The 26,536-nt window shown below is 46.0% G+C and overlaps 1 protein-coding gene across 6 annotated transcripts in view; it reads left to right on the top strand.

Moving 5' to 3' along the window:
* CUX1 (cut like homeobox 1) overlaps window positions 1–26,536 on the top strand; it is a 226,429-nt gene that overhangs the window by 75,141 nt on the left and 124,752 nt on the right. For all 6 annotated transcript variants that reach the window (XM_052688845.1, XM_052688843.1, XM_052688844.1 and 3 more), the window contains exons 3-4: window positions 10,534–10,581; window positions 20,624–20,702. In XM_052688845.1, the coding sequence (XP_052544805.1) occupies window positions 10,534–10,581; window positions 20,624–20,702 (127 nt within the window). The remainder of the gene's footprint in view (window positions 1–10,533; window positions 10,582–20,623; window positions 20,703–26,536) is intronic.

Below are 26,536 nucleotides of genomic sequence, written 5' to 3'. Positions count from 1 at the left end.
ACCACTCCTGTCTGGGCAGCCTGCGCAGTGCCTCACCACCCTCAATGAGCTCCCAGGAGCAGTGCTGCACTCACTGCAAGCTGCAGGCTGATGTGAGCCTTTAATATTGAACACAACACGACCTGGCTGACGTGGCTGCTCCTGACTTCTCGAGTATTTAAATACCTTTGAGTGAAGTGCACGCTTGTGCTTAATGTACCCGATGCACTCAGAACATGGACAACACTCCATTTTTAAGCTGGATTCTATATAAAGTTTAATTTTTAAAGGCATCTATAAATTATCAATGACATCTGTTCTGAAAAATGTCAATTCTTATCCTTAAGTTAGTGGAATCTTTTTGTCTTGTGTAACATCCTCTTCACATTCAAGCCCTATTGACACACGGTTTTCAAGTGACACATTGCTATTCCAGGACCTCATTATTTAGACGAATCTCGTTCTAATGTAATGACAACATTAAGTAAACACAACTATTTCTGGTGCTCTTCTAATCCCATGGCGATAACTACCAATGATCTTGGAATCACAAGGCCACTCTTGGTTAAACTGTCCTATCTGCAACCAAAGAGGGGTTAACACACAGTGCTGAGCACGAAAAGTAACGAGGAGGAAAAGAAAACAGAGGCTCAGCCCAGGAAGATGGGAATTCTGAGATAATATTCAATGTGCCCAAAGGGACAATGCCGCCTCTTGTTGTTGCTGTCTATATTTAGACACCATGCTCATATGCAACTTAAAATACCTAGAATAGCACAAAGAATTTTTTTTCCCCTTTCATTTGAAGTGGCACAGCACAGGGCTGTTAATTTCGGCTTATCACAGCTGACACTTGATGGGGGGGGGGGGTTGGAAACAGCAGTTTGAAGCTTTAACTCTTTCCTCGTGTGCCCTTTGAGAGAACCCCTGGGCTCTGTGAGCTCTCCTGGCTGAGCTGAGCTCCGTACCCCTCGTGTAGGAGAGCTCGGTGGGTCACTGGTTGATCTGATGCCCACTGTTGTTTGTGCAGCCGATAAGGGGCAGAACAGCCATTAGTGAACCTTCCGGCAGTTCACTAATAGGTTTTGCTAACTCTGGCTTCCTTCTTACATCAACTGAAACTCCTGATTAGTGAATGTAAGCAGTGTGATTTATACTGCAATACTCCAGTTTGCATAAGCCATGATTTTCACGCTGTTGGGATCGGTGTTTCTCCTTTCCTTCTTTTGCTTCTGCTGTTTCAACGCAACTCTTCCAAGTTTTACCCCATTACAGGCGATACGATGGAGTACTTCCAGCTGATGAGACACAGAACAGCTTCAGTTGAAGGTGACCTTAAAGCTCATGGATCTGCATTCCCTGTGCTATGGGATGGTGCCCAGCTCAAGCTGCCCAGGGCCCATCCACGGCCCCAGCACCTCCAGCCATGGGGCAGCACTGCTCTATGGGCACTGCCAGGGCCTCGCTGCCCTGACTGCAGCATTCCTTCCTCACATCTAACCCTCTTTTAGTTGAAAGCCATTCCCCCTTGTTCTGTCAATACAGATAAATATATATAAATATGAACTTCATGAACACATTGCTTGCTTCATTGCGCTGGTTTTAATGGGTAGCACTCCGGAGTATCAGTTAGAGCTGTCAGAAGTATTGAGCAGAAAGATAGAAGAAGAATGGCTGCCATCCTTCCTTAAGCTCCACACTATTAAAAAGCATATGGAATAGAGCTGAATTCCATCCCTCCTCTTGCAATAGGAGCCAACAGCTGTTTGTGCTTCCATTATCTGATAATGGCAATGAAACATTTCCCTGCTTTTGTAATGATAACTTCAAGAGCAGCATCAAACACAGCTTGTTGGGCAGCATTGTCTGCTTTGATGAATCCCATTCACAAGTGAGTTACCTCAGCCCTGAGGTCTGGAGGGTTGTGACACTGTGAGGGCTGCTCCTGTCCCTCCATCTGCACCATCCAGGGGGGTCTGTGCTGAGGGAAGGCTGCCTGCCTAGGAGCTGGGCTGCCGTCCCTCATGCTGTCTTCTTATCCTTCTCCTGGAAGAGCCCAGGGCTGTGCTGATAGGAGCGCGGCCCCGAAACAGCCAGGGATTTCTGTTCAGTTCCTCATTCCGTTCCCTGCTGTTCCACCATCTCTGTCGGTTTGCTTTTCAGGAGCTGGCTGTTCCGTTTATTTTATTCTGTATATTTTTCATTACAATGCTTTCAAGGAAATAGTTCAATAAAGCAGTTTCTGAGTCCACACGGCTCCTCGCTCAGCTCGTCCTGGTGGCCTCGTCCCCTCAGGGCCACGCTCTCCCATCACTCCTTCATGCACACAAAACTCCATATTTACTTCCATTCTTGCAGCCTGTTTGCCCAGGTTTCAGTGCTGGGTTTGAGGAGCTGCAGTCTTCTCCGTGTTGAGCCCTCAGAGGCTCTGGCTGTCACTTCTGAGGTGCGTTGGCAGTATTTTGCTGGAAGCTGCTTGGACTCGGTGCTCTTTGGAGCAGACTTTGGATCCGGCTGAAAGCTTTCTTTACTTTATCACATGTTATTGCTTTGGACGTAGCTGAGGTAGTGCAGAAATGAACGTGTACAAAAGGCAGTCGTGGCAAGAAGCTGAAAGAAAAGATTTTTCTGGATTTAGGGATTGTTGCGGGCGTTGTTGGAATTCCTCTGTCAGTCCCATCAGTCAGTTTGGACCTCCCCTGTTTCTTTTCCTTTAGCACTTAGTGCTGGGCTGCTCGTGGTGCTAATTGGTATTTCAGGTAAGCTGTAATGGAAGATACCTGCAGTCTGCTGAGCTGCATGCCTTCAGTTTAAGTGAAAATGCGAGTTTCACAGCATCTCACTCTGGTTTACTTGTACTTATAAACGCATTTCAGAGTAATACCGAGTTGTTAACAATTCAGGTTTTACTGAAGAGTATCTTCACAGAGGCACAGAGATGTTGGGGCAGGAAAAGACCTCTGAGATCACCACCAAGTCCAGCCCCAGCCCAGCCCACCATGCTGCTAACCGTGCCCGACAGACACCTGCACCTATCCTAATGCAAGCATTGTCCTACATCACTTCTGCAGTCTTGTGAAGAGTAGGAAAATGGTTTTGAGAAAAGGGTCTGACTGTGTGTCCAATTCCATGGCACTGCAGATTAGGGAATCCTGCCATTAGGAGTAAGGTAAAAAGTTTGCAGCCTGGGCTGAAGTGATGGTAGATAAGTCCATCTGCAGTTGCCATATATAGTCATACAAGGAAAAGTCTGCACAAATCCTCCAGACGTTTATGGACTTCTCTGATTCATCTGTCAGAGCCAAACAGCTCCAGCCAAGAGATAGGGAATTTGTGAGCCCGCACCGAGTCGCCGCAGTGCTGCAGCCGGAGGAGCTCAGGGGGAGAGGAGCAGGAGCAGGAGGAAGGGCAGCGCTCTGAAGGCTCTGCTTTTGGTGGGAGGTTCAAGAAGATGAGTAACGTGCTGGAGCTTTTTAAAAACAAAAAAACACACCAAAAAACTTGAATTCATTTCCGTTGCTATCATCAAAAGCCGGCTTGCTAAATTTAGCAGTCTCCTATAGACACTGGGCTTGTGCTAGCAACAGTAAAACTATTTTTCCTTAAGTGCAATTTGTCACCTCCCCCTTCTGAGTTAGGAGAAGATAAGCTTGTATTAATGCTGTTGATTTATTATTACACAAGTATGTCTCATTTTAATCTGTTATTGAGTTCATTGTGATTCAGCGCTGGGCTCGCATGCCTTCTGTGATGGAAAAACAGCGCTCAGAACAGCACAGACTCAGCTCTGTCTCTTCTCCTTTCTAAATCTTCAGTCCTCTGCGTTTCTTCCCCCGGTCTTCTCATCCCCCCGCAGCGCACCGGGGCAGTTCACAGTTCGCCATATGAATTTGGGAATTGCTCCCAGCTGAGACCATATATTACAGCGTGAGGAGATGCTGCTGCCCCAGAGCGCTTTTTGTGGGATTTTTATTTCTGAAGTTCAGCTAACAAGCACAAAATGCATTGAAGAAGGCTGCAGTGAGGTTTTGCTTTCTTTCATCTGGATGATTCATTTATTTCTGCTGTGTGCTACCAAAGCACATGAGCTATGGGCAGCACAGAGGTTCAGCAGGAACTTGGCCGGGAAGCACCGTGGTAGCAAAAGTTTGTTTTCCCTTCAATAGCTTTGTGTACAGAAGCGACATGAAAAGATGTGCACCGTGTTTCGTTTTTATTTAGGTCAGGAGGATGACAGTTGGATTGATTTTGAAGTGTTTTTAGCAGGCATGCTGAATTAGACGTAGTAAATCGCAGCATCGCACTGCGCTTTGAGTTGGAAGGGACCCCAAAGCTGCCTGGTCCCACTGCCTGCACTGCACAGGGCGCCCACAGCCTGAAAGCATTGACACATTGGAAGAAGGGAATGCTGACTGTAATGATACAGATCTGTACCTGTGTTCCTACATGCAGGTGTGCTGGTGGTTAATGACACAGCCGTGTGATAAGTAACGGTAGGCAGAAGGTTTTGCAATATCTGATGTCCTGTCAGCTCGCAGCCTGGCCCTGACTCACCTGAGGTCAGTACGGATCTGGGAGGAAAAAAATCCTTTTCCTTCTTTTAATATTTAAGACGGAATTATTCTTCTTCCAAACTTAGCCTGTCTTTAAAGCAGTGCACTGATATTTGGGAAGTTTTTCCACTCTACCTCATTGCAGTTTTGGAACTGGGTGCCCATCCCTGCAGACCCCCAGGGTCAGGCTGGAGGGCTGTGAGCACTGGTGGAGCTGTGGGTGTCCCTGTGCTCTGCAGGCAGTGGGACCAGATGGCCTCTGGGGATCCCTTCCAACTCCAACATGTTGTGACTCTGTGATTCTGTGATCCCAGTCATTTTTAGCAGCTGCACTGTGCATACGTAGCAGGACAGATTCCCCCCGCTGGCACACTGGGCTTCTTCTACCTGTAGCTCAGGTAGGATGTGCTGATTCACACACAGCTCTGCCAGTGGTGGAGGGAAGGTGGAAAATTACCGGCGCAATTATGGTTTCACATTAAATACTCCTCGTTTAAAATCCACCGTGTGAAGCATTAGTCTGTGTTTGAACTGGTGTTGTTAATTGGACCACAGCACTCGTAGGTGCCTTTTCTGCAAAGTCACGGCCCGTGTCATTAGCTTCTCATTAGGCACGTTAATTTTTTAAGGCTCATAATAATTCCCTTTTTTTCAGACGCTCCCCATTTTACACCGAGGTTTTAGTGATCAGCCTTTCATTTGCTTGGAATTGGCTCTTTCCACAGCTCTCCTACCTGAGTCATTTTTGTTTGAATGATCTTTTTTGTTTCCTAGCAACTCCAGTTTTAAAGTTCCGAATTGTTTCTGTTCAGTGTCTTTTGTAGCCAGTGTTAACTTGCTGGTTTATAAGTGACACAGAGGTTCCAGCGTGGTTCTGTGCATTCATTTGTAAAGTCAGGTTAAAAAAAGAATATTTTTCAATGTTATGTATAGTCTATGTGTTTATATATAGACATATATATGCATATATGTATGCAACGGTTCTTCTTTTGCACAGCTGATTCTTTAAACAGTTGTGAGGTAGCTGGTCTGTTTATACGTTGCTGCATAAGCCCAGGGTAAACTTGCTAGCTTTCAGTTTATTTGAGCTTGGAAGAAGCTGAAAGAAGATTGCGTTCAGATTTGTTCAAGTGAGCAGTGCCACAGAGCAAAGTGGCAGCCGCAGCAGCGCAGCCATGGGACACCTCTGCCAGCGCTCCACTTTCCTCCTGCCCAGAGAAGCAGGGTTTATCTCCACCAGCACAGGACACGGGATGAGCCCCCAGATGCTCAGTGGTTACTGGGAGCCACACTGTGGAGCAAGGAGGGGATTTCCACCAGCAGTCAGCTGTTGGGCTCGCTGTTCTGCAGGACTGAGGATGCTGCCCAGCACAACCTGCCTCATTTCTGGGCATCTCCTCCCATCTCCATCCTGCAGTGCATGCCCTGCTAACCTCCCCAAAGTGTCAGCATCTCCCTCTGAATCACAGCACATGTGTTTTGCTCCGCTCCTCCTCGCAGCTCGGAGCCCACACCGAGGCAGCCCTTCACAAATGGAATATTTTTTCACTTCTTGCTGGGTGGGTCCGTGCGCTGAAAAATAGGTCAAGAACAGTAATCTAAATCTACTGCTAATAAATAATTAAAGCTAATGGAATTTGCACAAGATCTGGGAGCTGAAATATTTCAGAACGCTGCGGTGTACATTCGGCGACTGCAAATTGGGATTTTTTATTTATCATTGTGCTGTGTTGAAACCCATCTATAAATGTCCCTTAAAAATCCACATCTTTTTGTGTTACTATATCCAAATAACTACAAAGTAATAGAAAATGGTTAACATTGTGATTCATTCTTTAACGATCGGATTCCAAGTAAATACTTTAGCACCCTTAAGCAATAAGAGCTTTTATATCTCATTAAATCGTAGTTTAGCTTGAGCAATAAATGGTTTGCTTGTATGATTTAATTTGTCTTATATTTTAGGAATTAAATAAGTCATGTGGGCTGCTGCACGGTGCCTGTTTGGACAACTGTCTGGGGTGTCAGTTTCAGAGCAACGCTAAGTGAAAGCAATCAGAGACAAAGCCTTGTTTCCCATGTTGCACCTCCATGCATGTGCCCAGGATCTCCGATGGAGAAACTGTAGGTGCTGCATTTCTTTGCAGCCGTCCCATCTCAGCAGCAGGCAGCAATGGGCCCACAAGAGGGGCTGGCAGCAGGGCTGCTCCTGGGGCTGTGCCCTTCCTTCTCTGTACGTGACAGATACATACATCCAGCAAACCTGTTGGGCTCTTGGGCTTCCAGTGCTTGGTTGGTTGGTTGGTTGATCATCGTTTCGCAGCTCTCACAGGAGGTGCCTGGGGTTGGAGGCTCAGCCTCACCAGGCCTGAGCTCCTCGTTCTGCGTGGGCTAAAGAGGAGGGAATGCAAAGGGATGGGATGTGGCAGCGTGGGCAGCTGGCTGGGGGCAGGGCAGCTCGGAGATGTCAGCAGTGCTGCAGGTGGCTGTGGCTCACAGGGACGTCTGCCCTTCCCAGCGCAGCTGGCAGCCCGTGTTGCTCTCAGGGAGGTGATACATGGAGCAGATATGGGAAGTGTGGCCACAGGCATAGGAAATGATGTTGCCCATTTCTTTTGGTTTGGTTTTGTTTCACAGCAGCACGATAGCTGCGCAGATGATGAAGGTGCGTGCAGGTCGGGCTCAGCTTCCCGCGCTGCTTTATCAAACCGGGGTCAGAGGGCTCTTGTTGTGACATTCAGAGATAAGCGTTTGGGAAGTAAATGAGATCGAGAGTCTGAGGGGAGATCAGAAGATGCTGTGCAGCTTCAGCTCCAGTAAATTACCAGCACGGCGTTGGTATCCTGACCGCTGATGTGTCCTTTGTACTGCGCCGTGTATTGAGATAGAAAGAAATAATGCAGTTGTGTGAACGATGCGTTTGTCGCCCAGGTTTTTCCCATAGATTTATTCTTGGCTTATTTTCCAGAGAGTTATTTTTAATGCGAATGGAAAGGGAGTTAAAAATTGTTTGGATTCGTATTTCATTGTGTGGCTGCTTAATCAAAATATAAACCAGTTGTTTGTGCTCCTGAAAAGAGGAAAAGGCTGCATTAGCTTTCAGCTATCAGATTTGATTCAGACAATGATACAGCATCCTAATTCATCGTCTCTGCTTCAGATATCGAGTTTGTCTGTGATAGAGTCTTGTTCAGAAAACAGCTCCATCCCAATACATCATCTGCAGAGAGGGAGACCGAGCACGCCGGGCAGCACGGGGAAGCAGGCAGATAATGCCATTGTACCGGAGCGCTCCGATACGGCACTGCGTTGTGCTGATAAATTACCACTTGCTTTCGTGTTCAATTGCACGTATGGTTGTAGCTGCTCTGCTGAGGGGCAGTGATGCAGGCTGCATGTGAGCTGAGCACCTTTCCTGTTCTGATGGCAGCCCAGGCACTGAAGGCCACCACACTCAAACACGGTGTCCTTGCTACCGGCCCCGCTCGCTCCCCCGGGCCAAAACTTAACGTCCTTCCTTCTGTTCAGTTTAGTGACAAAGAAGGTAAAATTCCATTTGATGTTAATGTCGGATTCCAAGACCGAGTCCGATTTGGAAATTTTCCAAGCTGCCAAAAAGAAATGTCACCAGCACAGTGTTTGCTGGTGACTCGTGGCATATGTGGTTCACATTTCTGCCTGTTTATTTGCACTTCCCTTTTGCTGTGAGCTGTCTGGAGATGGATGCTGTTTAGCTGGGGCGAAGCAGGCACACAAGCAGGGCACAAGGAAGGTGTGTTCCTCAGCCGTGCTGTCTGCCCAGAGACCTGCATGGCAGGTAGGGTTATCTTAGTGAACAGCCTCATGGGGCTTTGCTGTCTGTGCAGGCAGGTGGGGTGGGTGCCCGTGCTTTGGCACTGGGAGCAGTGCTGGGTACATGACAGCTGTGCAGCAAGGCTGGGGGTTGGTCAGGGGTTAAACCTCCTCTGTTTCCACTTTCATGAAGTGCTGCTTTGCCTGAGTGGTGTAATTTTTCCCTGTTTGATGAAGTTTAAAAGAATGCCAGCATCCTGACTGTACATCGTGCGTCTCACTTTATATTTCAGCGTGCATTAAGATTTTGGCCCCAAATACAGGCATTTATTTTGCCAGTGATGGTTTTGTGTTTTCTTTGATGGCATCATCATCGAGCTACAAGGAAAACACATTACAAAACGTGCAAAGCCTCCTGGCCTCCCTCTGTAGTCAGGAGATGGGAAAAGCTGCTCAACCTGCTGCTCTGCTCTGGGAGAGGCATTACTGACAGGCAGTCGTGGTGCACACGGGCAGCACTTACCCTTCTTCTGTCCCAAAACAGACGACAGAAAATATCAGGAAGCATTAAGGTGTAAAAACAGAAGCGTTTATGGGTTTGGTACGGAAGAATGAGCTTATAAAGCAGTGACATTATCCTGAGCTTGATGGGGATTAGCTGTGTGGTACTGCAGTAACCAGGAAAGCAGTGAAATTTGGCCAATCATTTGTCTTTGATAGCTTCATTTACGTTCAGCCCCCTAAGCCATCTCTCAGGGAGTGCAAGAGCTCCTGCTTCTCCAACTCTCTCTGCCACTTGTCATTTAAATGACAACAACTGCTTCTCCAAAAGCCTGCTTTTCCTTCAGCAAATCAGACTAAACCCGGTGCTGAGGGTATTTTGGTGTGTGGTTTGATGTCCAACTTGCTGCATGACTTTAGACAGAAGCGTTTTTGCACTGGAAAAGCGAGTGTCCCACATTTTTATGGTGACCCACTGTTCTGACGGGGCCACCCGTCCTGGGTGACCAGCCTCAGTGCTGCCCTGCTGGAGCCACGCAAGGCCAGGGCCTTGGGCTGCGCCTCCTGCGCTTTCTTTCTGGCTGCAGATGTGCTGTGCAGTTACTGCTTGTGCCTCAGCAGTGGAAGATGATGGCAGAAATGGAGTCACAGACTCACAGAATGGCTGGGTTGGAGGGGACTCACAGCCCTCAGCCACGACCCCTGCCATGGGCTGGGTGCCCCCCTGGCTCAGGTTGCCCAGGGCTCATCCATGGCCTTGGGTCCCTCCAGGGATGATTTCTGAGCCGGGGCCTCACCGCCCTCTGACAAAAGAATTTCCCCCCATGTCTAACATAAATCTCCCCTCTTTAGAGACATTCCCCCTTGTTCTGTCATCGTCAGACTGTGTAAGAAGTTTTTTGGCTGTGCGTAATGGAGAAGGGTCCACTGTTAAGTCACAGGACCTCACTCTGCTGGCATGCATGAGATGGTATTTCTGAGAACTGCTAAGAAAATGAGACCTGAGTCAGCTGAACAGTGGAGCCCCTGAGAGTTTTATAGAAGATGTAACTACTCCTGCTGTCCTGTCTTGTGTTGGTTGCTGAGTAAAACTATGCTAGAAACTTCTGGACGTTTCTGGAGGCAGCATTTTAGCGCATTCAGTAGTATGATGTGTTGTAATTCTGGAGAAGAAATACTTGAGTATACAGAAACCAACAAACAATTCTCTCATCTTCAACGTGGCTATCTCCAGTTCTCTGATGGCTGAAGGCAGAGCAGTCTTGAGAGAATAACAGATAAATCAGGCCCTGTACAAAATGACGGCACTCCCAGCTGGAATGATGGTCCAGTCATATTTCTTTAAGCCTGGCTTCCACGTGTGGGATAAGTTCAGAGGTGTAGCTGCTGTGTAGGTAGATAGAGGCATTTGCTGCTAATCGTATTAGAGTTTCAGCTGAATGATGAGATTGGAGACGTTCAGTGCTTACCTAACATCAGTGCAGTTTTGTTAATTAATACTATCGCAACACATACAGGTACGTGTCAAGCTGGAAATGCAGACTTGTTCAAACTTAATTTTAGATGTATTTCTACTTTAATCAAAGCTCCCGCAAAATGCAGCCACGTCATAAGCAGTATTCCAGACCCAAAAGCAGAGTTAGAGATAACTTGACAACAACACGTCCCTTTACATTTGTCTGATGGAATATTTTCTTCTGTCTTCCAGGACCTGCGCAAACAGGTAGCTCCACTACTGAAGAGTTTCCAGGGAGAGGTAAGGGCTTCTGCTTCTCTTTGTGCTTTTGTTTTTGCTCCACGTGATCAGTGTGCCCACAGCCTGTCAGCACGGCTAGGCCAGGATGGAAGCTGTGAGCACGGAGCATTGCAGGGGTTCTGCTTCCCTGTGTGCTGGCATGCATGTGGTACATTGCATTTGTGCTGGACAAGCTAAACTGATCCAGTCCCACTGCATTTAGCAGCCCTGAACGTAAGCTTTCTGCTGCGACCCAGGTGCACACACTAGCTGAATATGCCTCGGTGACTTGGTGGTTTGTGTGCTTAATGAACTCAATGTGGTGTATGTGTGCAAAACTATGAAGATACCACACGTTGTTCCAGCTATAAAAGACTGCATTTTAGCTGTTTTTTAGAGGGCTTGTTGGAAGGCTCAAAGGTGGCAGGTGTTGGTTGGAAAACCAACAAAGTGCTCACAGCTCCAGGCCTGGCTCGTTCCTTGGTGTCTCTTCACACTGCTCCATGAGAAGTGCATGATCAGAGCGATCACAGCTTTAAAAGCCAAGTGGTGTTATTTTGAAGCGTTTCCATAGGAAAAGGCAGCGGAACCACTCTCAGAACGGGGCTTTTTAGCTGAAGCACTCCCTCACTAAGGGAAGGCCGGGCGGGGGATGTTGCGCTCCTTCAGGACGATGCTGTGTAAAGAGTTTGCAAGTTTCTCTTTATCAGTGCCTGGGTTGGGGTTGGCGCGCGCTTTGTGTTCTGCTGCAGAGCTCTGCTCCTGAACTCAGCTCAGTCACAGCAGCAGCACTTTGGGCTTTGTCGATCTGTAATAAGGTGTTGGCTGATGCTGTGCTGCTGCAGTTCCCATCAGCGCGCAGAGAAATTCAGGAGCGTGTTTTTAGAAGCCTGCCTAGAGAATTAAGTGCACAACTCCTATTATCTGTAATGAGGGTTGCATTTCTGATTGCTTGCACATCCTGCTGAACGTGTATCCCAAATAAGTAACAATTTCTCATCTTAAAAGCAGCGTGGAACTCTTAGTTTACTCTCCGATTTCCCAAGTACTGCTATAAATAAATAAATAAGTAGAACAACTTTGTCCTTGATATACCTAATAGCAATCTGTGAGAACAAAGAATGACTTGTGTGAGTCCATTTGCCAGTAGAAATTTACACTTCAGAACTGCTGTGCTCTTAAACCTTTTCACTTTAGTTTCAAGCTTGCAAAGCACTGACTGAAGTGTATGTATGCTTTCAGCACTGTTCTTTAATGAAGGGAATGTCTGAGGATCAAGTAAGAACCATAAATCCAAGTTTTGCTACAGTGAAGGAATATCCTGCCATTAGATCTCGCCTGTTGGAGGCCTTGGCGTGGCTCATAGACACTCTTCCTGCATAGATATCTGCTTCACTAATGTAAGAGCGAGACTTGTGTTGGTATAAATTCAATCTCATAAAGTCTAAGAGTAAAATTCATTGGTAGAAACCCCCTCTTACTGAAGCAAAGCACACATAAATCACAGTACTGTGCTGATGAATCTCATATCCAGTGATTCTGGTTTCTCTAATCTGTACGGGCTTTCAGAAACCTGGAAGAACTGATCTGATCATGTTTGGTCTCTGTTGTTAAGGCTTTCTGAAGGCTGATGAGCTGAATGCTGCAGGTGGGCCAAAAAGAGGTTCCATGCAGCATGTAGGCTTTTCTCCATGTCAGTTCCACTGGAGACACTTTGCCTTACGCTGTGAAATTATCACTCTGCCAGAGAAGGGAAGTAGCTTTTACAAATCCCATGTGGGATGCCATGTTTTCTGCAGGCTCTGGGCACCGAGGGAGAGCCAGAAGATGAGAACGTGCAGTTCTGTAACAATCAGAGGCACACACGGAGCTTTATGTGGCTCTGGCTGAGCCCTGGGCTGCCTCCCCAGCTCCTGCCTCACCTCCACACTGCTGCTGCTGCAGTGAGCCCTCAGGAGCACGTTTTCTTTTTTCCCCTTTTTGCTGGCGTTGTTTTCTGCCAGCTCAGTGGCTGATGCAGCTCTGCAGGATTGGCAGAGGCAGCAGGGCAGAGCCGAGGGCAGGAGGTGCAGCTGGGCCAGCACAGGTTGACTTAAACTCTCCTTGAACTGTACCCTCGCAAGCCTGATGTGACTTGGAGAGGTTGCCTTAAGCTCGGGTAATTAAATATCCTCCTGAGCATGCTTTATGGGACATCTGCTTGTAAAACTGTGGCTAGTTCACTTTTTAAAATAAACGCGCCCGTCAGTGCAACCAGTGCTGCTTCTCAGCGTGGAGGTGGATATTGACACCTCGCTACCCCTTTACTTTGCTTTCGAATACGAATTCATCCAGAAAAACAACCCAACCCACAAACCAGAATGTTCTGTGTTCTGTGGATATTAATCTCAATCAAAAGAAACTTCTTTATTATGATGGTTGAAGTAAAAGCATTATGAAACGAAATCTAAGCTGCTGGTGATGTTAAATCTCATGTTTGCTTGCTTCTCATTCACCTGAGGATGCATCTTAGTCATGGCTTGTTCACGGAGTGCTGGGTTAAACGCAAGGCAGAATTGGAGGTTTAAGAGCTTTATCATTCAATCATAAAATCATTATCATTTCCACGTTGGCAGCAGCCCCCAGACGAGCTGTTCCTGCCCACCAGGCCGTTCTGTATTGCTGTGTCTATGGGAGCCGATGGATATTTGTCCAAGAAATCTTAAAAATAAAACTTTACGTTCTTGGGCTATGTGAATTCACAGGACTGACGTTGTGGTATGGAAATAAAATGTCTGAATCCGTATTTGTGAAGTCATCAAATAGATATTTTAAGGCTGGGAAAGGATTTCCTGAGGTCATTAGCATTCTTTTCATGTGGCATAGCAGTACTGTCCAACAGTAATGCAGTAATCCCTCATTTGAGAACCCTTTAAGGCACGGGCTCCAAACACACTAGGCTCCATTTCTGTAAAATCCATTTCTCAGATTCTTCTCACAAAGCGAGCACTTCTGAGAGTGCCGTTCTGATGAGACCACTCCGGCTCCCCACTTAGCTGAATTGCTCTTTAAACTATTAATTTGGTCAGCAGTGTAATTTAATAATTTTCCATATGCAGACAACAGAAGCTGGAAATCTGTTTGGTGTGCTGGAGCTACTAATCACGCCTTTGAATCAGCACTGTAATAATGCCTGTGCCTACAGAACTTCAGGCGTACTTTCCTTCCGTGTTTTTCAAGGAGTGTTCCTGAGCTGATATTCACCCCCTTTAATTTCCTTATGTTAAATTTACAAAGCTAATTAATACAATTTCTTTCCTGTAGGTTCGCTCCATGATGGCTCAATTAGAGTAGCAGTAGAACTGTGGTTCAATATTCAGGCCAGCTTCATAATTGAAAACACATTTTCTTCTCAAAAGCTGCAGCTGGTTTGGTTCTGCTCATGCAGAAAAGGATATAACCTTGCATAACATAGGAAATGAACGGTTGAGAGAGAAGCCAAATTCAATTTCAGTCAGATATTTTGAGGATAAGTCCGTGATCTATGGAAGCAAGGGAATGAAAAGTGTGTGTATGTGGAAAGCAGCGTATTCAGCACTCTATTAATCACGGCTAGCCTGGGTGCTGTTGTGTGCTGTTGCGTTAGCGCTGATTCGAGTACAGAGGCTGGAGAGCAGCCAAGCACTCCAGAAGTTAACCTCTTAAAGACCCTGAGCTGCTTTCTGTTGAATAAATGTAATTTTGTGGTCAGAAATAAATGCTTGTGATGTAGCAGGAGCTTTGAAAACAACAGCGTGGCAAAGCTATTAGAAATTGCTCCGTGTTGTGGAAGTCAACAGCACACATCAAAATGCAGAGCTCATGTCGAGGCGATCCCATTGCAGCCACCCTCCCATGAAAGTCCCATTAAGCCGAGCCGTGTAACAAAATGGAGTCAGCCGGGTATTTTTGGTGGTAATTGTGATCTTCCTGGGACAGATCTCAGTGACTGGGATAACAGACCAAGTCCCAAACCTAACAGACCCCAGTCATACACGGGGCACCTTTCCGAAGCTCTCGCAGGTTCATCTCCATCCCGTCTGGTGTGCGGAGTCCTACAGGAACAGGCATTGCTCCCAGGGTAACTTTGTGGAGGGGATCAACCCAAATCCTCTTATTTTTATATAATTGACAATGTGCTGAAATTCCTGTTGGCAGCTGGTGGGCTGTCTATATTAAGGCTTGCTGTGCCGCTGCCACGCGTTTGGGTGAAATGCTAACAGTGGTGGGAAACTATTTATGCAAAATTCAGATAGGCAGCACTGTTTCAGTTCACAGTGTCAGGAGTATCTTCTCCTCCCCTTAAAAAAAGAGAGCTTGAAGTGTGCTGGAAGGAATGGGGATGGGGGGGCTCTGCAGGGCCGGATTCTGCCGAGCATCATCATAATCCAGTCCTTGCTTGTCCAAATACTGAATTACTCTTGTATTTAGTGCAGAATTACTGCAAGGCTCTGCACAGCCCACTGTCTGGTTTTGCTTTGCTGTAGTAAAGCAGTGGTGATTTTTAATAGGGCATCCCAGTATAAAACATGAGCGGAAGATTGCACTTTGGTATTTAAATGCAGTTAATGAACTCGTTGTCCCAAAGACTCCGCTGCCCTAATTTTAAAAATAGTTTGTAGAAAGGTATGGGACACCCGTGAGAGAGAAAAGTGATTGCAGAGCCCAGGTCATTGCTGCTGAGGCAAAAGGCTGATGGGCAGAGGAGAGCTCCTGTTCCCTTTCCTGCTCCTCCTCCTGTGAAACTGTAGGTGAAGCAGGATGGCACCGGTTGACACTGTGTCCTCCTTCCTCCCCCTTTGCTGTGCTGTGCACTGAGCTGGGCAGGTGTCCTGCATGCTGCCCTGTGCTTGCACAGAGCTTGGAGGATGGAATTCAGTGCCTTGGAAGATGTGTCCCCGGAAGCTATTGCCTGCTCGTGCTGAGGGTGCTTAGCATCCCCTGGTGAGAGCCACCCATCCTGCACTCACAGCTGCTTTTGTTGCCTTGCCATGGAAGAACTGAGCTGCTGTCATATTCACCTGCAAAGTGTCTTCTCTGCTTCCTTACTTCCTGATATTTTTTACCTTTTTTAGCACTTTGACCCCAATTTGCCACCCACACCTTGACACGGGTTTCACGCCATTCCCAGCCCATGCCAACACAGGATTGCCGCAGGCAATGTCCTTGCCCCAGCCCCTTTACCCACCTCCTCCCTTATGCTGAGTCTAGCAAATGTATGAGATGAGTCAGTTCAGTTCGCCAACACGATGGAAAATAAATTTTCTCTCCTCCGTTGCTTAGTTTTCCATTGAGTCAGTGAGCTGAATCACGCTCCGGCGCTGCTGCGATTGCTGGGTCTGATGCAGGAGGAGCCGGTGGCCCGAGGCAGGAGGGAGCCGGGCTGCTCCCTTTGTGCCTGCCCTGGGATGGGTGAGGAGCAGAGTGAGAGCGTAAACTGAGAAACGCTGCTCAGAAATGCAGAGAGAAGCGTGGAGGAAGGCATGGAGGTTATGGAAGGATGCAGGGGAGGTTGAGCAGTAATCACAGATCCACCGCTGCAGGAGTCTGAAGGCAGGGTGGCAGATAGGAAAAGCCGTTTAAACAGAGCTGTCATTCAGCTGTCAATATCTGGAGGCACACGTTGGGTTGGGTTGGTTTACTGGGAAGGCAGATCAAAGGCTAGAGAGCAACAAGCAGCTGTCCGGGCAAGAGGGAGCTGAGCTTTCCTCCAGGGCCAGCAGCGTTGTTTGTCTGGGAAGAGCAGGATCTATCTGGGCATGAAAGAAGAAAAGGTTTCAAGGGTTCAAGGTTGCAGCTGTTTTGCAGGAGCAGAACTGACAAGCTGAGGGATCTGAGTCCCTCTTGAAGCCCTCTCGTTAACGTGAGGTTGAAGCAAGGAGCTGGGAGGTCTCCACGATCCCACCGTGCCCATCACAGGCAGCGTACCTGTGCAGCACCCAGACAGCTGGGATGGAGCTGTACCACTGAGCAGGCCTCGCTTTGGTTAAAGAATTTATAGCACAGCTAAAATACACACCATATGCTTTATGCAGCTCCACAGGAATCATTTCTTTTAATTTTGCTTCAGAAATATTCTAAGTGTAGCAAAGAGAAAAACAAAACAGCATTTTTGATTTTACTTCTGTCAGCTGCAAAACTTCCAGTTGTCCTCATGAGTTCTGTATGTTCACTAATTCTCCATGTAGGCACCTGCTGGTGTTAAGAATGGCAGATCAGCCAACTGTGCACCGATGCTGTTTGCTTCCTAATGCATGCGCAGAGCACTGTAGGGCTGCTCCTGTACACCACCACAGTGACTGATGCTCTCTTATGTGAGGGAGATGAGCTCCATTCCAACGGCTTAAGAGAAGGAATGGTGCCATTGTGTAGCACCAGGAGTACTTGCTATAACCCCTGTTTGATTCTGAGGCAAAGATAAGTTTACATTTATAAGGCAGTGGCATGCTTTTCCCTTTGTTAAACGTTTCTTGCAATTCTTAATGGCACTTCAGTAGCTCAGAAAAACTGAAGTCAAATGAAGAAACTGTAATGCAAAACAATACGAGGGCTGCATAGGGGAGCGATGGGCTGATGGTTGGACTGGATGATCTTAGTGGTCTTTTCGTATCTGTATGATTCTGTGAGTAAAGCCCCCTATTTAGTTTAGAATTACAGCAGCAATATAAATTGTGGTTTAAGTTGATTATTTTTACTTGCTGCTCTGGGAGCAGGACAGTAAAAATTGGTATCTTTTATATTAAGGTTGTTAATGAGAGTGAGAATTGCAACTGAAGAGCAGCGACGATAAGAGCTGGGCCTGCAGCATTCCTGTTTGGCACGGCGTTGTGCTTGAGACTCGATATGGGCGTGCGAGCTCTTTGTGCTTCGCGCACATCGCCGAGGCGTCCTGCAGCTCTGGGAGCAGCTCGGTGCCTGAGCAGCAACTCCTGACAGCACTTGACCTGGAAAAAGTGTTGGTGGAGGGAGGGCCGTGCCCGACGTGGCGTCTCGCCGCGCTCCTCCCCGCGTGGCCCCAGGGAGGTTGTGAAGATGAAGGGTGTGTGAAGGAGGGAGGATTCCTCGCGTCTCATTCCTGTTATCTCCATGTAGCTCCAGTGGTATTATCAAGACAAATAGTATGCCAGAACTTAAAAGTGAACATATGTTTATGGGGGTGGCAGGGAATACAGAGGTCACCGTTGTTTCTTTCTAGTCACAGAAGACATAATGGGGCCTGGTTCAGATAAATTAAGATGTGGAGCTTAGCTCGTGTCAAGATTGCACTGGTGTAATTATAAGTTGACTTCTTTGTGGGTCCCTCAAGTTTTCAAGAGTCAAATAAAAGTGTTCAGCAAGTTTTCTAATGTACTTTAACTGTTGGAGTGTGATCTCTGTTGGCTCCTGAACCAATTTTACTCAGATTTGAAAAGGTTTCAGTGAGCTTCCAAACACTTATTTCCATGTCATTTCAGTGCTCTGCTTCCTTTGTCACTGGACTTTATTTATATCTTGCTATTTTGATGACCTTCTCGTCCCATATCTCCTTACGCAGCTGGAAGCTGACATATGTAATTCATTTGTTATTCCAGTTAAGGTTGTCACAGTGCTTTCTTTAAGATATCAAGTAGTTGCAGAGCCCATTTTTGATAGAACTTTAAACCAGGCAGCTTTACTGATTTTTAACTACTTAAAAAAAAATAATAAATGAAAGCTTTCTGCCTGGTGGGATTGTTTGGAGTTCTGGTTCAGAATTTTGGGAGGAAAAAAGAAAAGGTGTGAAAGTTCCTGTGATTTACAAACGGCTTCCGTCAGAAAGTCTCTGATCTCCTCGGAATATGTTGTTTCAGTTCTGCTTTATACTTCAGTCACGGTGTAACTGGCGAGGAGTGAATAAACCATGTGCAATATTTAAGGAGAACTTAAGTACAAATGCCCTTTATTAAAATGTAAGAAGCTGTAATAGGAAAACAGACCCATTTGGTTGTTTCGTAGGAATGGAAGTGCAGTTACTCTAAATGCTTTGCTTTTCCTAGACAGGGAAAATGAGTTTTTCAGAATACAGTACAGAATCTGTTCTGCAATGCTAATTGTATTTAATAATAGTCATTTAAATTTGGCTGCGCTGTGCTGAGCAGCAGCGAGAGAGAATCATATGTGGGAACACAGAGGTCCCGAAGTCTGACATATGGTGCTCTGGCCTTCAAAGTCTGCCTTCGTGCACCCAGCAAATATCTCTGAAGCCTTTCTGGTGGCTGCCCCCCCTCTCCCATCTGATTCTCAGGCACAGATTTGTGCTCCCCGGTGCTTTTCCAGCGTTGGCACTTGGTTCCATATTCTCATTTCAAACACTCTGCGTTGGAGAACGTTCTGAGTTGCTTATGTTCTCATTCCTAATGAGCATCGGTCCATCTGTGATTGCTTGGATTGAAATTAATAAATGGGTTATTCACCAGCACCAATCCCTTGCTTTCTGGCACGTCACATCAGCTGCCCTCTGTGGTTCTGGTGCCTCCCACAGCCCTTCTTGGTGAGCTCTGGAAGCACAGGCAGGCCTTGAGGGCTTTATACCTCTCGCTCCACGCAGTTTCCACAGTCGTCCTGACAGTTCAGTTTTCTGCCCTTAATCCTCTCCGCAGTGATCCCTGCAGGTCACTCTCAGCCATAAGACTAATCTGCAGCAGTCACGTGCAGGTCCCGCGCTCTGCCCCCGTGCTCCCTGCCTCCATTACTCTGGCCACCCCCAGCCTCTTCCCTGCCCGCTCCATTCTCACAGCACAGCCGTGGCACCGAGGACGGCAGCTCTGTGCCGTGTCTCCTCTCCTGGCACCTCTGCTTCCCGGCGGCGCGTCGGGCTGGCAGCACGCACAGCAAAATACCACAATAAAACACTTTCCTGAAACGCAGAGACAGTAAACTCTGTCCATTGTTTCTGCCTTATCTGCCGAATCAATAAGTGGTTAAAGAATTCAAGGACGTTTTTCAGACAAGACCTTCCTTTTTTAGTACATGTTGACGTACGCACCTTTAAATGGCTTCATAATATTAGCTGTTTTTCAAATATGCAGGAGAATTGGTATCAGGCCTTTGTAGCTGTAGTTCTTCAGATCCTTCCTTGCTTTTTATTAAAATATGGGAACGATAATCTCCATGCTTTTAGTTTCCTGATTAGAGTAAGCTGCTGGAAAGTGCTGCCAGGCTTTCTGCTTCCCTTTCTGTCTCTGCTTTGGAGCAGCAATCACGTGGAACTGGTCTTGGTTTGGGTACTTTCTGTCAATATTTAGTCATTGTAAATCCTCCATTTTCCAGTACATTAAGAAAAAAGTTTGCAGAAAAAAAACCCAAAAGTTGCTGTGGAATGAATACTTTCTTGTCAGAGCTATAAAGCTGCCCTTCCTTCCACAGTGAAGTTTTGGAGAAAAATACAAGTTCAGAGAAAATAATAGATGGTGGGAGGTAGTTATTCTGCCTTACCTGAGCAGGCAGCTTCCTAAACGAGCGCTGCATGAATTAACACAAAGTAAGAACAGACGTGAAGCCAGAGCAGCCTGCCTTCAGCTCTGCAGCGCAGGGCAGCTTGGTCTCCTTGGTCTTTGCATGGGAAAGATTCAGAGCTGTTGAGTGTTCAGTAGCAGAGGATGCCCAGAAGTGCATCTTTTCATCTCACAGGTTTAGTGGAAACCTGCAATGAAAGCAGAGCGTGACATCAGAAGTGCACGCAGATCCCATTCGTTGTGTTATATCTTAATTAGCAGTAAAAGAAAGTTACTGAGGAGGATGCCTGTCCGGCCTGAGCCCGGCTTGCTTTCTTTGTATTAAGATTTAAAGTGAAGAATCACAGCAGGCAGCAGTGTTCTTAAAAATATCGACTGCTGTTGTGCTGAAACAGGACTTCAAATTACATTCAGTACAGACATAGCAGAAATACTCTCACAAGGCTACAGGAGCTGTACACAGGAGATTAGGTTCCCTCTTTATGTATTATGTTTTCGTTTATTCTTATAGCTCTGAGTGCACGAGTTGCATTGCACCGAGTCTAACACCTTCTTTCTCCTCACCCCCACAGATCGACGCATTGGGTAAAAGAAGCAAAGAAGCAGAGGCAGCCTTCTTGAATGTTTATAAGAGATTAATTGATGTCCCAGGTAAGAAAATGAATTCCTTATTCTGAAGATCTTCTGGCGTATTTTGGTGTGAATGCTGCTGGCTGTTTGTTCTCCCTTTGCTAAGTTAAACATGAGTTACGTTTTGATTCTGTAACCAAACGCTCCAGCATTCTTTCTAATGGAAGGAACTAAGTGAGGTTCATTTCATGGCTTCTCTTGAAACTGTTCACTGACTTGACTTCTCAATGTTTGGATGAGTCCATTTTTATTATTAAAATATTGTGTGATTCTGAACAATTCATTTGTTCGGCTTCACAGTTAAAAAAATATATATTTCAAAAATCCATGCAGAGGCAATGTGCATACTTCCAAAGCTTACAGTGCTTGTCCCAGGCCATGGCTTCCCCTCCCTGTCCATCACAGCCCGGCCCAAAGTGCTTGTTTCCTGCTATAATCTGGGAGGGCAGTCTGGTGTCTGGTGCTTTGGATATTTTTCACCACCAGAATTCCATGGGAGCCTTCAGATGCTCTCGTGCAAAGGCTTTTTCTGAAGCCTTGCATCACCACAGGTGCTGGGATTGGAATAGCAGAGTCAGGCTAAAGCTTGGTGGAGTAGGCAGGACATACCTCCCATGCTGTGATGGAAGGTGGCTTTACAGAAAAGGGACGTTCTCCTCCATTTGCAAGAGCAAAATTTGCAGCACATTGCACACAGTCACAGCCCTTTGTCCAGCCTTCCCCTGCACATGCCTTATGTTAAATGTCAGAGAAGTATTTCTTTGATATTCTGACTCCACGTAAACATTTTGGCCTGGCTGAGTTGTGGGTGCTCTGGAGTCTGTGGGATTAGAAATATCTGCAGGTCTTGGTTCCACGTTACATCTGTGGGTCTCAGAGCACGCCAGTGCCGTCAGAAGCGCATTCCAGATTCTGCAAAAGTCTGACCAGTCTCCTGTAGCTGCATGGAAGCACAGCCAGTACTCAGTATTTACAGCAAATAATAGAACAAGAAGGAAAGCAGCCGTTAGGAATGTGCAGCACTGTAATGGTCACGGCGCGGTGGGGCTGAGCGAGGCACTCGTGGCGCAGCACAGATAGCCTTCCACACTGGGCATGTCTTCGTGGAGGGCTTTCCTGTGCAGAAGACATCAGCATTAATTTATCACACACGCTGTTTTGCCTCTGTGTGGCTTATATATCTTCAGACCTGTCCGTTTGGTATTTCAGATATTTAGGTAGAGGTTTCGCTCCGAAATCCTGCACTGTTTTCTTTTCGGTGTGAGAAGGGAGCTGTGATGTTCTGAGGAAGCTATGGCTGGAATGCTGCAGTGGTTGTTTGGCGTTAAGCATCACTGTTACGCGACAAGGGCGCAGTTTTATCAGACGTTCAATATCCTTTATAGGACCATATAATAATCGCAGCTGAAGTTTAATTCCCAGCAGCCAATTTTATGGTTCTTGAGGAAAGCTTGTGTTCCTCTCTTCAGTAATAACGTGCACACTTTATATAATTAAAAAGGGCTTCTATTTTAATTTCAGTACACAGTGATCTGTATTGAAGCTCCAGCTTTGGTGCTTTATGGATTCAGCTAAGTTTAATGATTTTCTTTCCTGAATTGGAGCAGAGTTTTCACTCAGGCTCTCCAAGCAAAGAATTTCTGGGAAGAGTGGTGTTCTGTGCAATTTTCTACATACATCAAGTGGTTTTCTCTTTAAGAGATAAAATAAACCTTTCCATGTCTCTCCAGTTTTAGGCTACTGTTAAAATAGAATTATCATTGGTTGGTGCTGCAAAACATATCCGTCCTAAAGGGACAGCAAACACTTTGCTTTATGTGCGTTTATCCAGCTCTAATTCTCACTCAGATCACTCTGTATGCTTGAGACTGAACATTTTTAATTAATGGAATTAATTTTCTCATTTAAGTGCCTCACTTTCAGTATGCAGCAGAGAGCTAGAGAAAAGCGAATGCTGCCACATGAATTGCACTAATCAGCAAGGTTGTCACAACTTACCTTTAAAAATACTGTGAATTTATTTATTGTGAGGTAACGGGAGGTTGAGTTTGTGTTTTGAGGAAGCCTTCTGCCATCTGTGCAAGATTGCCTTCCTTCTAATTTTATAGAACAAGTGTGTTATGTTAGGCCCTTGGCTTCCAGGGTCTTAGTCTTGCAAACACTGAGAGTGAAACTGGAGCCCAGTTTTCTAAGTGTTTGGAGGAACAGTGTTCCCTTGCAGTACGTTGCTAATTCACTCATCCTAAAGCTTTAACAGGAAAAATATTAAGTGTGAACAACATTAAAAATTCAGTATTTTTCTTTTAAAAATTGTGTTTGATACTTACAGTGTTTATTTTTCTTAAACTAAACTTCACTGTGATTTTCAAGTAAAGGTTAAAAGAGAGACCAGAGTGAATGCCAGACAGCAGTATCTGCATAAACTGCTTGAATTTCACTTTATGCTGTCTCTTTATTGCTGTGCAATTACAGCACAATGCCAGACTTTCATTTTCTTGGCTTTCAGTAATACTCCCGTTACGAATGGCTGCTGCGTAGACAAAAAGAAACGACTTCTGCCTTTAAACAGAAAATCCTCTATCTTGCTGTGGCATCAATTAAACTGAATTTGGGTGCCATCAGTCACTCCCTGGAGCAGCACACGTTGCAGCGCTGCCCGAAGCTGCAGAGCTCTACCTGTGTCTGCCCGCTCCTCTGCTCCCTGCGCCCAGGCAAAGCTCATCCGGGTGCTGCTGTGCTCAGGTCCCACACTCAGCCCTCAGCCTCCCTGCCACTGTCCCACACCTCGTTACACCCTGCCAGGGTACAGTAAGGAATCAGGTGGACGTTTGTCAGCAGTTGCATGTTCTCAGAGGCAGGGCAGGTTAGCACAGCCTTGCTCTCAGTTTGGTGGGACTGTGCTGCTGTTTAGGGCTCAACTGTAAACGGTGCACGTTTCTGCTTGATCTGAATGTCATCCAGAAGGAACTAAATGAAGTGTCTCTTGCAGTGTAAAAGGGTATGTGTTTTTATTGGACACTCTTCACAGGCTGCTGTGATCAGATTCGCCATCAGTTTGGTGCTACATAATGTGCATTTTAGCTCAGAGGAGCCCCTACTAAGGACAGCATAAAACAAAATAGAAGGTAGAAAGAAGAAACATACAATTTTTTTAATGCGTCCTGTCAAAACAATAAAAAGCAGTAACCATGAGAGATGGCTGGAGTGGAAATTTAGTCTTTCCCTTGCTCCTGGCTGCCATAAATCGAGTGCCCAGCGCCGGGCTGCCCTGCAGGAGGGCTGCAGGGAGGGACGCAGCGTTTGCAGGAGTCACAGGCTTGCAGATTTCACACTGCCCGGCACAGGGCTTTCTTTTTCAGGGGGTGATTTAGCTGAGGAAACACAAACTTCTTGTAAAAGAAGTAATCAGTTAAAGTAAATGTTAGTGAATTACTTCTGCGGGCAGAAATCACTTTCTCACCCATGAGGAAAACTCCATTCCTTTACCAAGGAACACAGTTCCAGCTCCATTTGTTTGTGATCATTTACCTTTCAGCCACTTGCTTTGCTGTTCGGACTGTGAGCAGACTGCCATTTAAACAGCTGCTCGATCAATGTTCTGTGATTAAAGGTGACATGAGAAAAAAACAGGTTAGATTTCTTCTCAGAAAAGTTATCTCTTGCTTATGTTGGAGGTGATGAATGTGTATGAAGCCGTCGTATTCTTGTGGCTTGTTTGGATTGTTTTGTGGAGCGTAATGTTAAGCAGAAGGTGTAAAGGTTAATACCAGTCCTGATAGGAGAAGGTCTGCACAGACTGTTTGCACCCAGATGACCAGAAGGCTGCACAGTGTGCTGAAGTTAAAAGCCAAGCACACAGAGCCTTTGTGCCTGTAGAGGAGAGCTGAGCAAATACAACTCAGGAAATTCACGCTGAAAACGTGGCATGCAAAAGTTAATTCTCAGAGTACTTTTCATTCGGCTAATTGTTAATTGCTTCAGAAGCTCTAGGAGAGCAGTGTCAGGCTGTGATATGAGTTTGTGGGGTATCACGACTGATCAGCACAGAGCATTTCTGAGGAATGTCTGCTCTCGGTACACATGATGTGAAAAATCTTAAGCGGTTCCAGGTTTGATAAACAGTGATAGGAGCCAAAATGATCACCCTTTCTCAAATGAAATATACGTAAATAAAACTGGAGCTAGAAGCGTAAAATGAAAGGGCTGTTGGTATTTTTGCTGTCCCTAACTTTGCAATGGAAATGAATATTCATAACGAGTGCTTTTGCTCGACGTTAGAGAGAAAACAAATCAGCGTGACAGTGAGTAGTCCTAGGAGGAAAGGAAGCAAAATGAACTTATTCATGGACAGCAGCAGCAGTGCATACACCGCCTCGGAGAGAGCGGTAGGGTGTCTTTCAAACACACTTGAAAATCTGATAAAATTAAGCATAAAATTGGACGTAGTTAATACTTGAAAGAGTGAAAATTAGTAAACTCATGCGGCTGCAGGTAGCGATGCAGCGTGTGACTGCATCCCATCTGAAGGCAGACGCTTTGATGCTTCGCCAGCATGTTCAGGCCAGGTTAAAGAAAAAAAAAGAGAGACTTATATAAACATATTTAAAATGCCCCAGTTTTGGCTGGAAGAGAAGTCTATAGAATAAAAAATGAGGGAACGTAGGCATTGGTGATTTTCCCACAAACTGTTCTGCAAACCTTTGCACAAAAGAATGCCTGAGGTGGGGGTGAAGAGCTGCGTGGGGAGATTCAGAGCGGCGGTTTGCTGGGGTCAGTGGCTGCTACCCTTCATTTCCAGCACTGAGGAAAGCAGCTCAGAATCACTTCAGTCTCCTCCCCTCTGGGGTCGCAGTTCTATGCTGTGCCTCGGGAACGCAGCATAAGATACCATTTGGGATCTGTGCTGGCTGAGTGCGTGCTGGTAGGGCACACTTATGGGGTACGTGGTTATTTTCTGATGAGGCACAAAGTCCTGCTGGTCTTTATCCTGGTTCTCTTTATCCTTATTGAGATGAGTGTCACATTAACTAAAAACTGCTTTGATACTTGAATATGTGGCTTCCAATTGGGCTTGTCTGATCACATTCTTTTTTCATCCATTTTTCCTCGTTGAATTAATAATTGGATAAATTCCTTTGTAAAAGCTGGAATAAATATTCCAAGGAAGAAATATCCCTAAAGCATGCACTTTGAAAAATTTATTGCGTGGTTGTCAAGCCCTGTTTTAGTTGGTAGGCTGGAAGCACGGAAAGAAGAGGGGAGGTGCAGATAAGGGGAAGGATGCAGTGAACGGACACAGGAGAGCCTTGCAGCGATGGGCAACTGTGCCTGGAGGTGCTGCTGCAGCGCCCTGTGCAAGCTTCTGCTTTAGAGACTGGGGTTAGGACAACCCTGACCCTACCTGGAACAGGAGTGCATATTCAGAGCAGAAGAGGCAGCGTGTGGGTGCTTGTGTGATAGGGAATATCAGACTTTCCCTTCCTCAGTTGCAGGAATGTGAAATGGAATCAGAATAAATCCCTCTCAGTATATACAGAGCTTTCAAATACAGTGGAGGTTCTCTTTTTTTCTAATCTCAAAACAGAAGGAATGAAACTTTCAGCATATGAGTGATTTTCTGTAAATGCCCTTTGCTTTGTATTGAGCTCGGTGTGCAAGCAGTAAATTCCAATGTCTTCAGCCATTACAAGAATATTAATGATAGACTGGAGCATTTTCAGTTGCAATGGTTTCTCTTATAAGTCACTAGCTCCTTTTTTAGCTGGCATATTATAGTGCCATAAAATCTTGTATCACCTATTATGCGTACCCACTTTGAATATTAAATCCTTCTCCGTGGATTAATTTCGGTTCCT

Source organism: Tympanuchus pallidicinctus, unplaced genomic scaffold (assembly GCF_026119805.1).
Source record: "Tympanuchus pallidicinctus isolate F22 unplaced genomic scaffold, pur_lepc_1.0 scaffold24, whole genome shotgun sequence".
Classification (NCBI taxonomy): Eukaryota; Metazoa; Chordata; class Aves; order Galliformes; family Phasianidae; genus Tympanuchus; species Tympanuchus pallidicinctus.
This window is presented reverse-complemented; position numbering and strand designations above follow the sequence as displayed.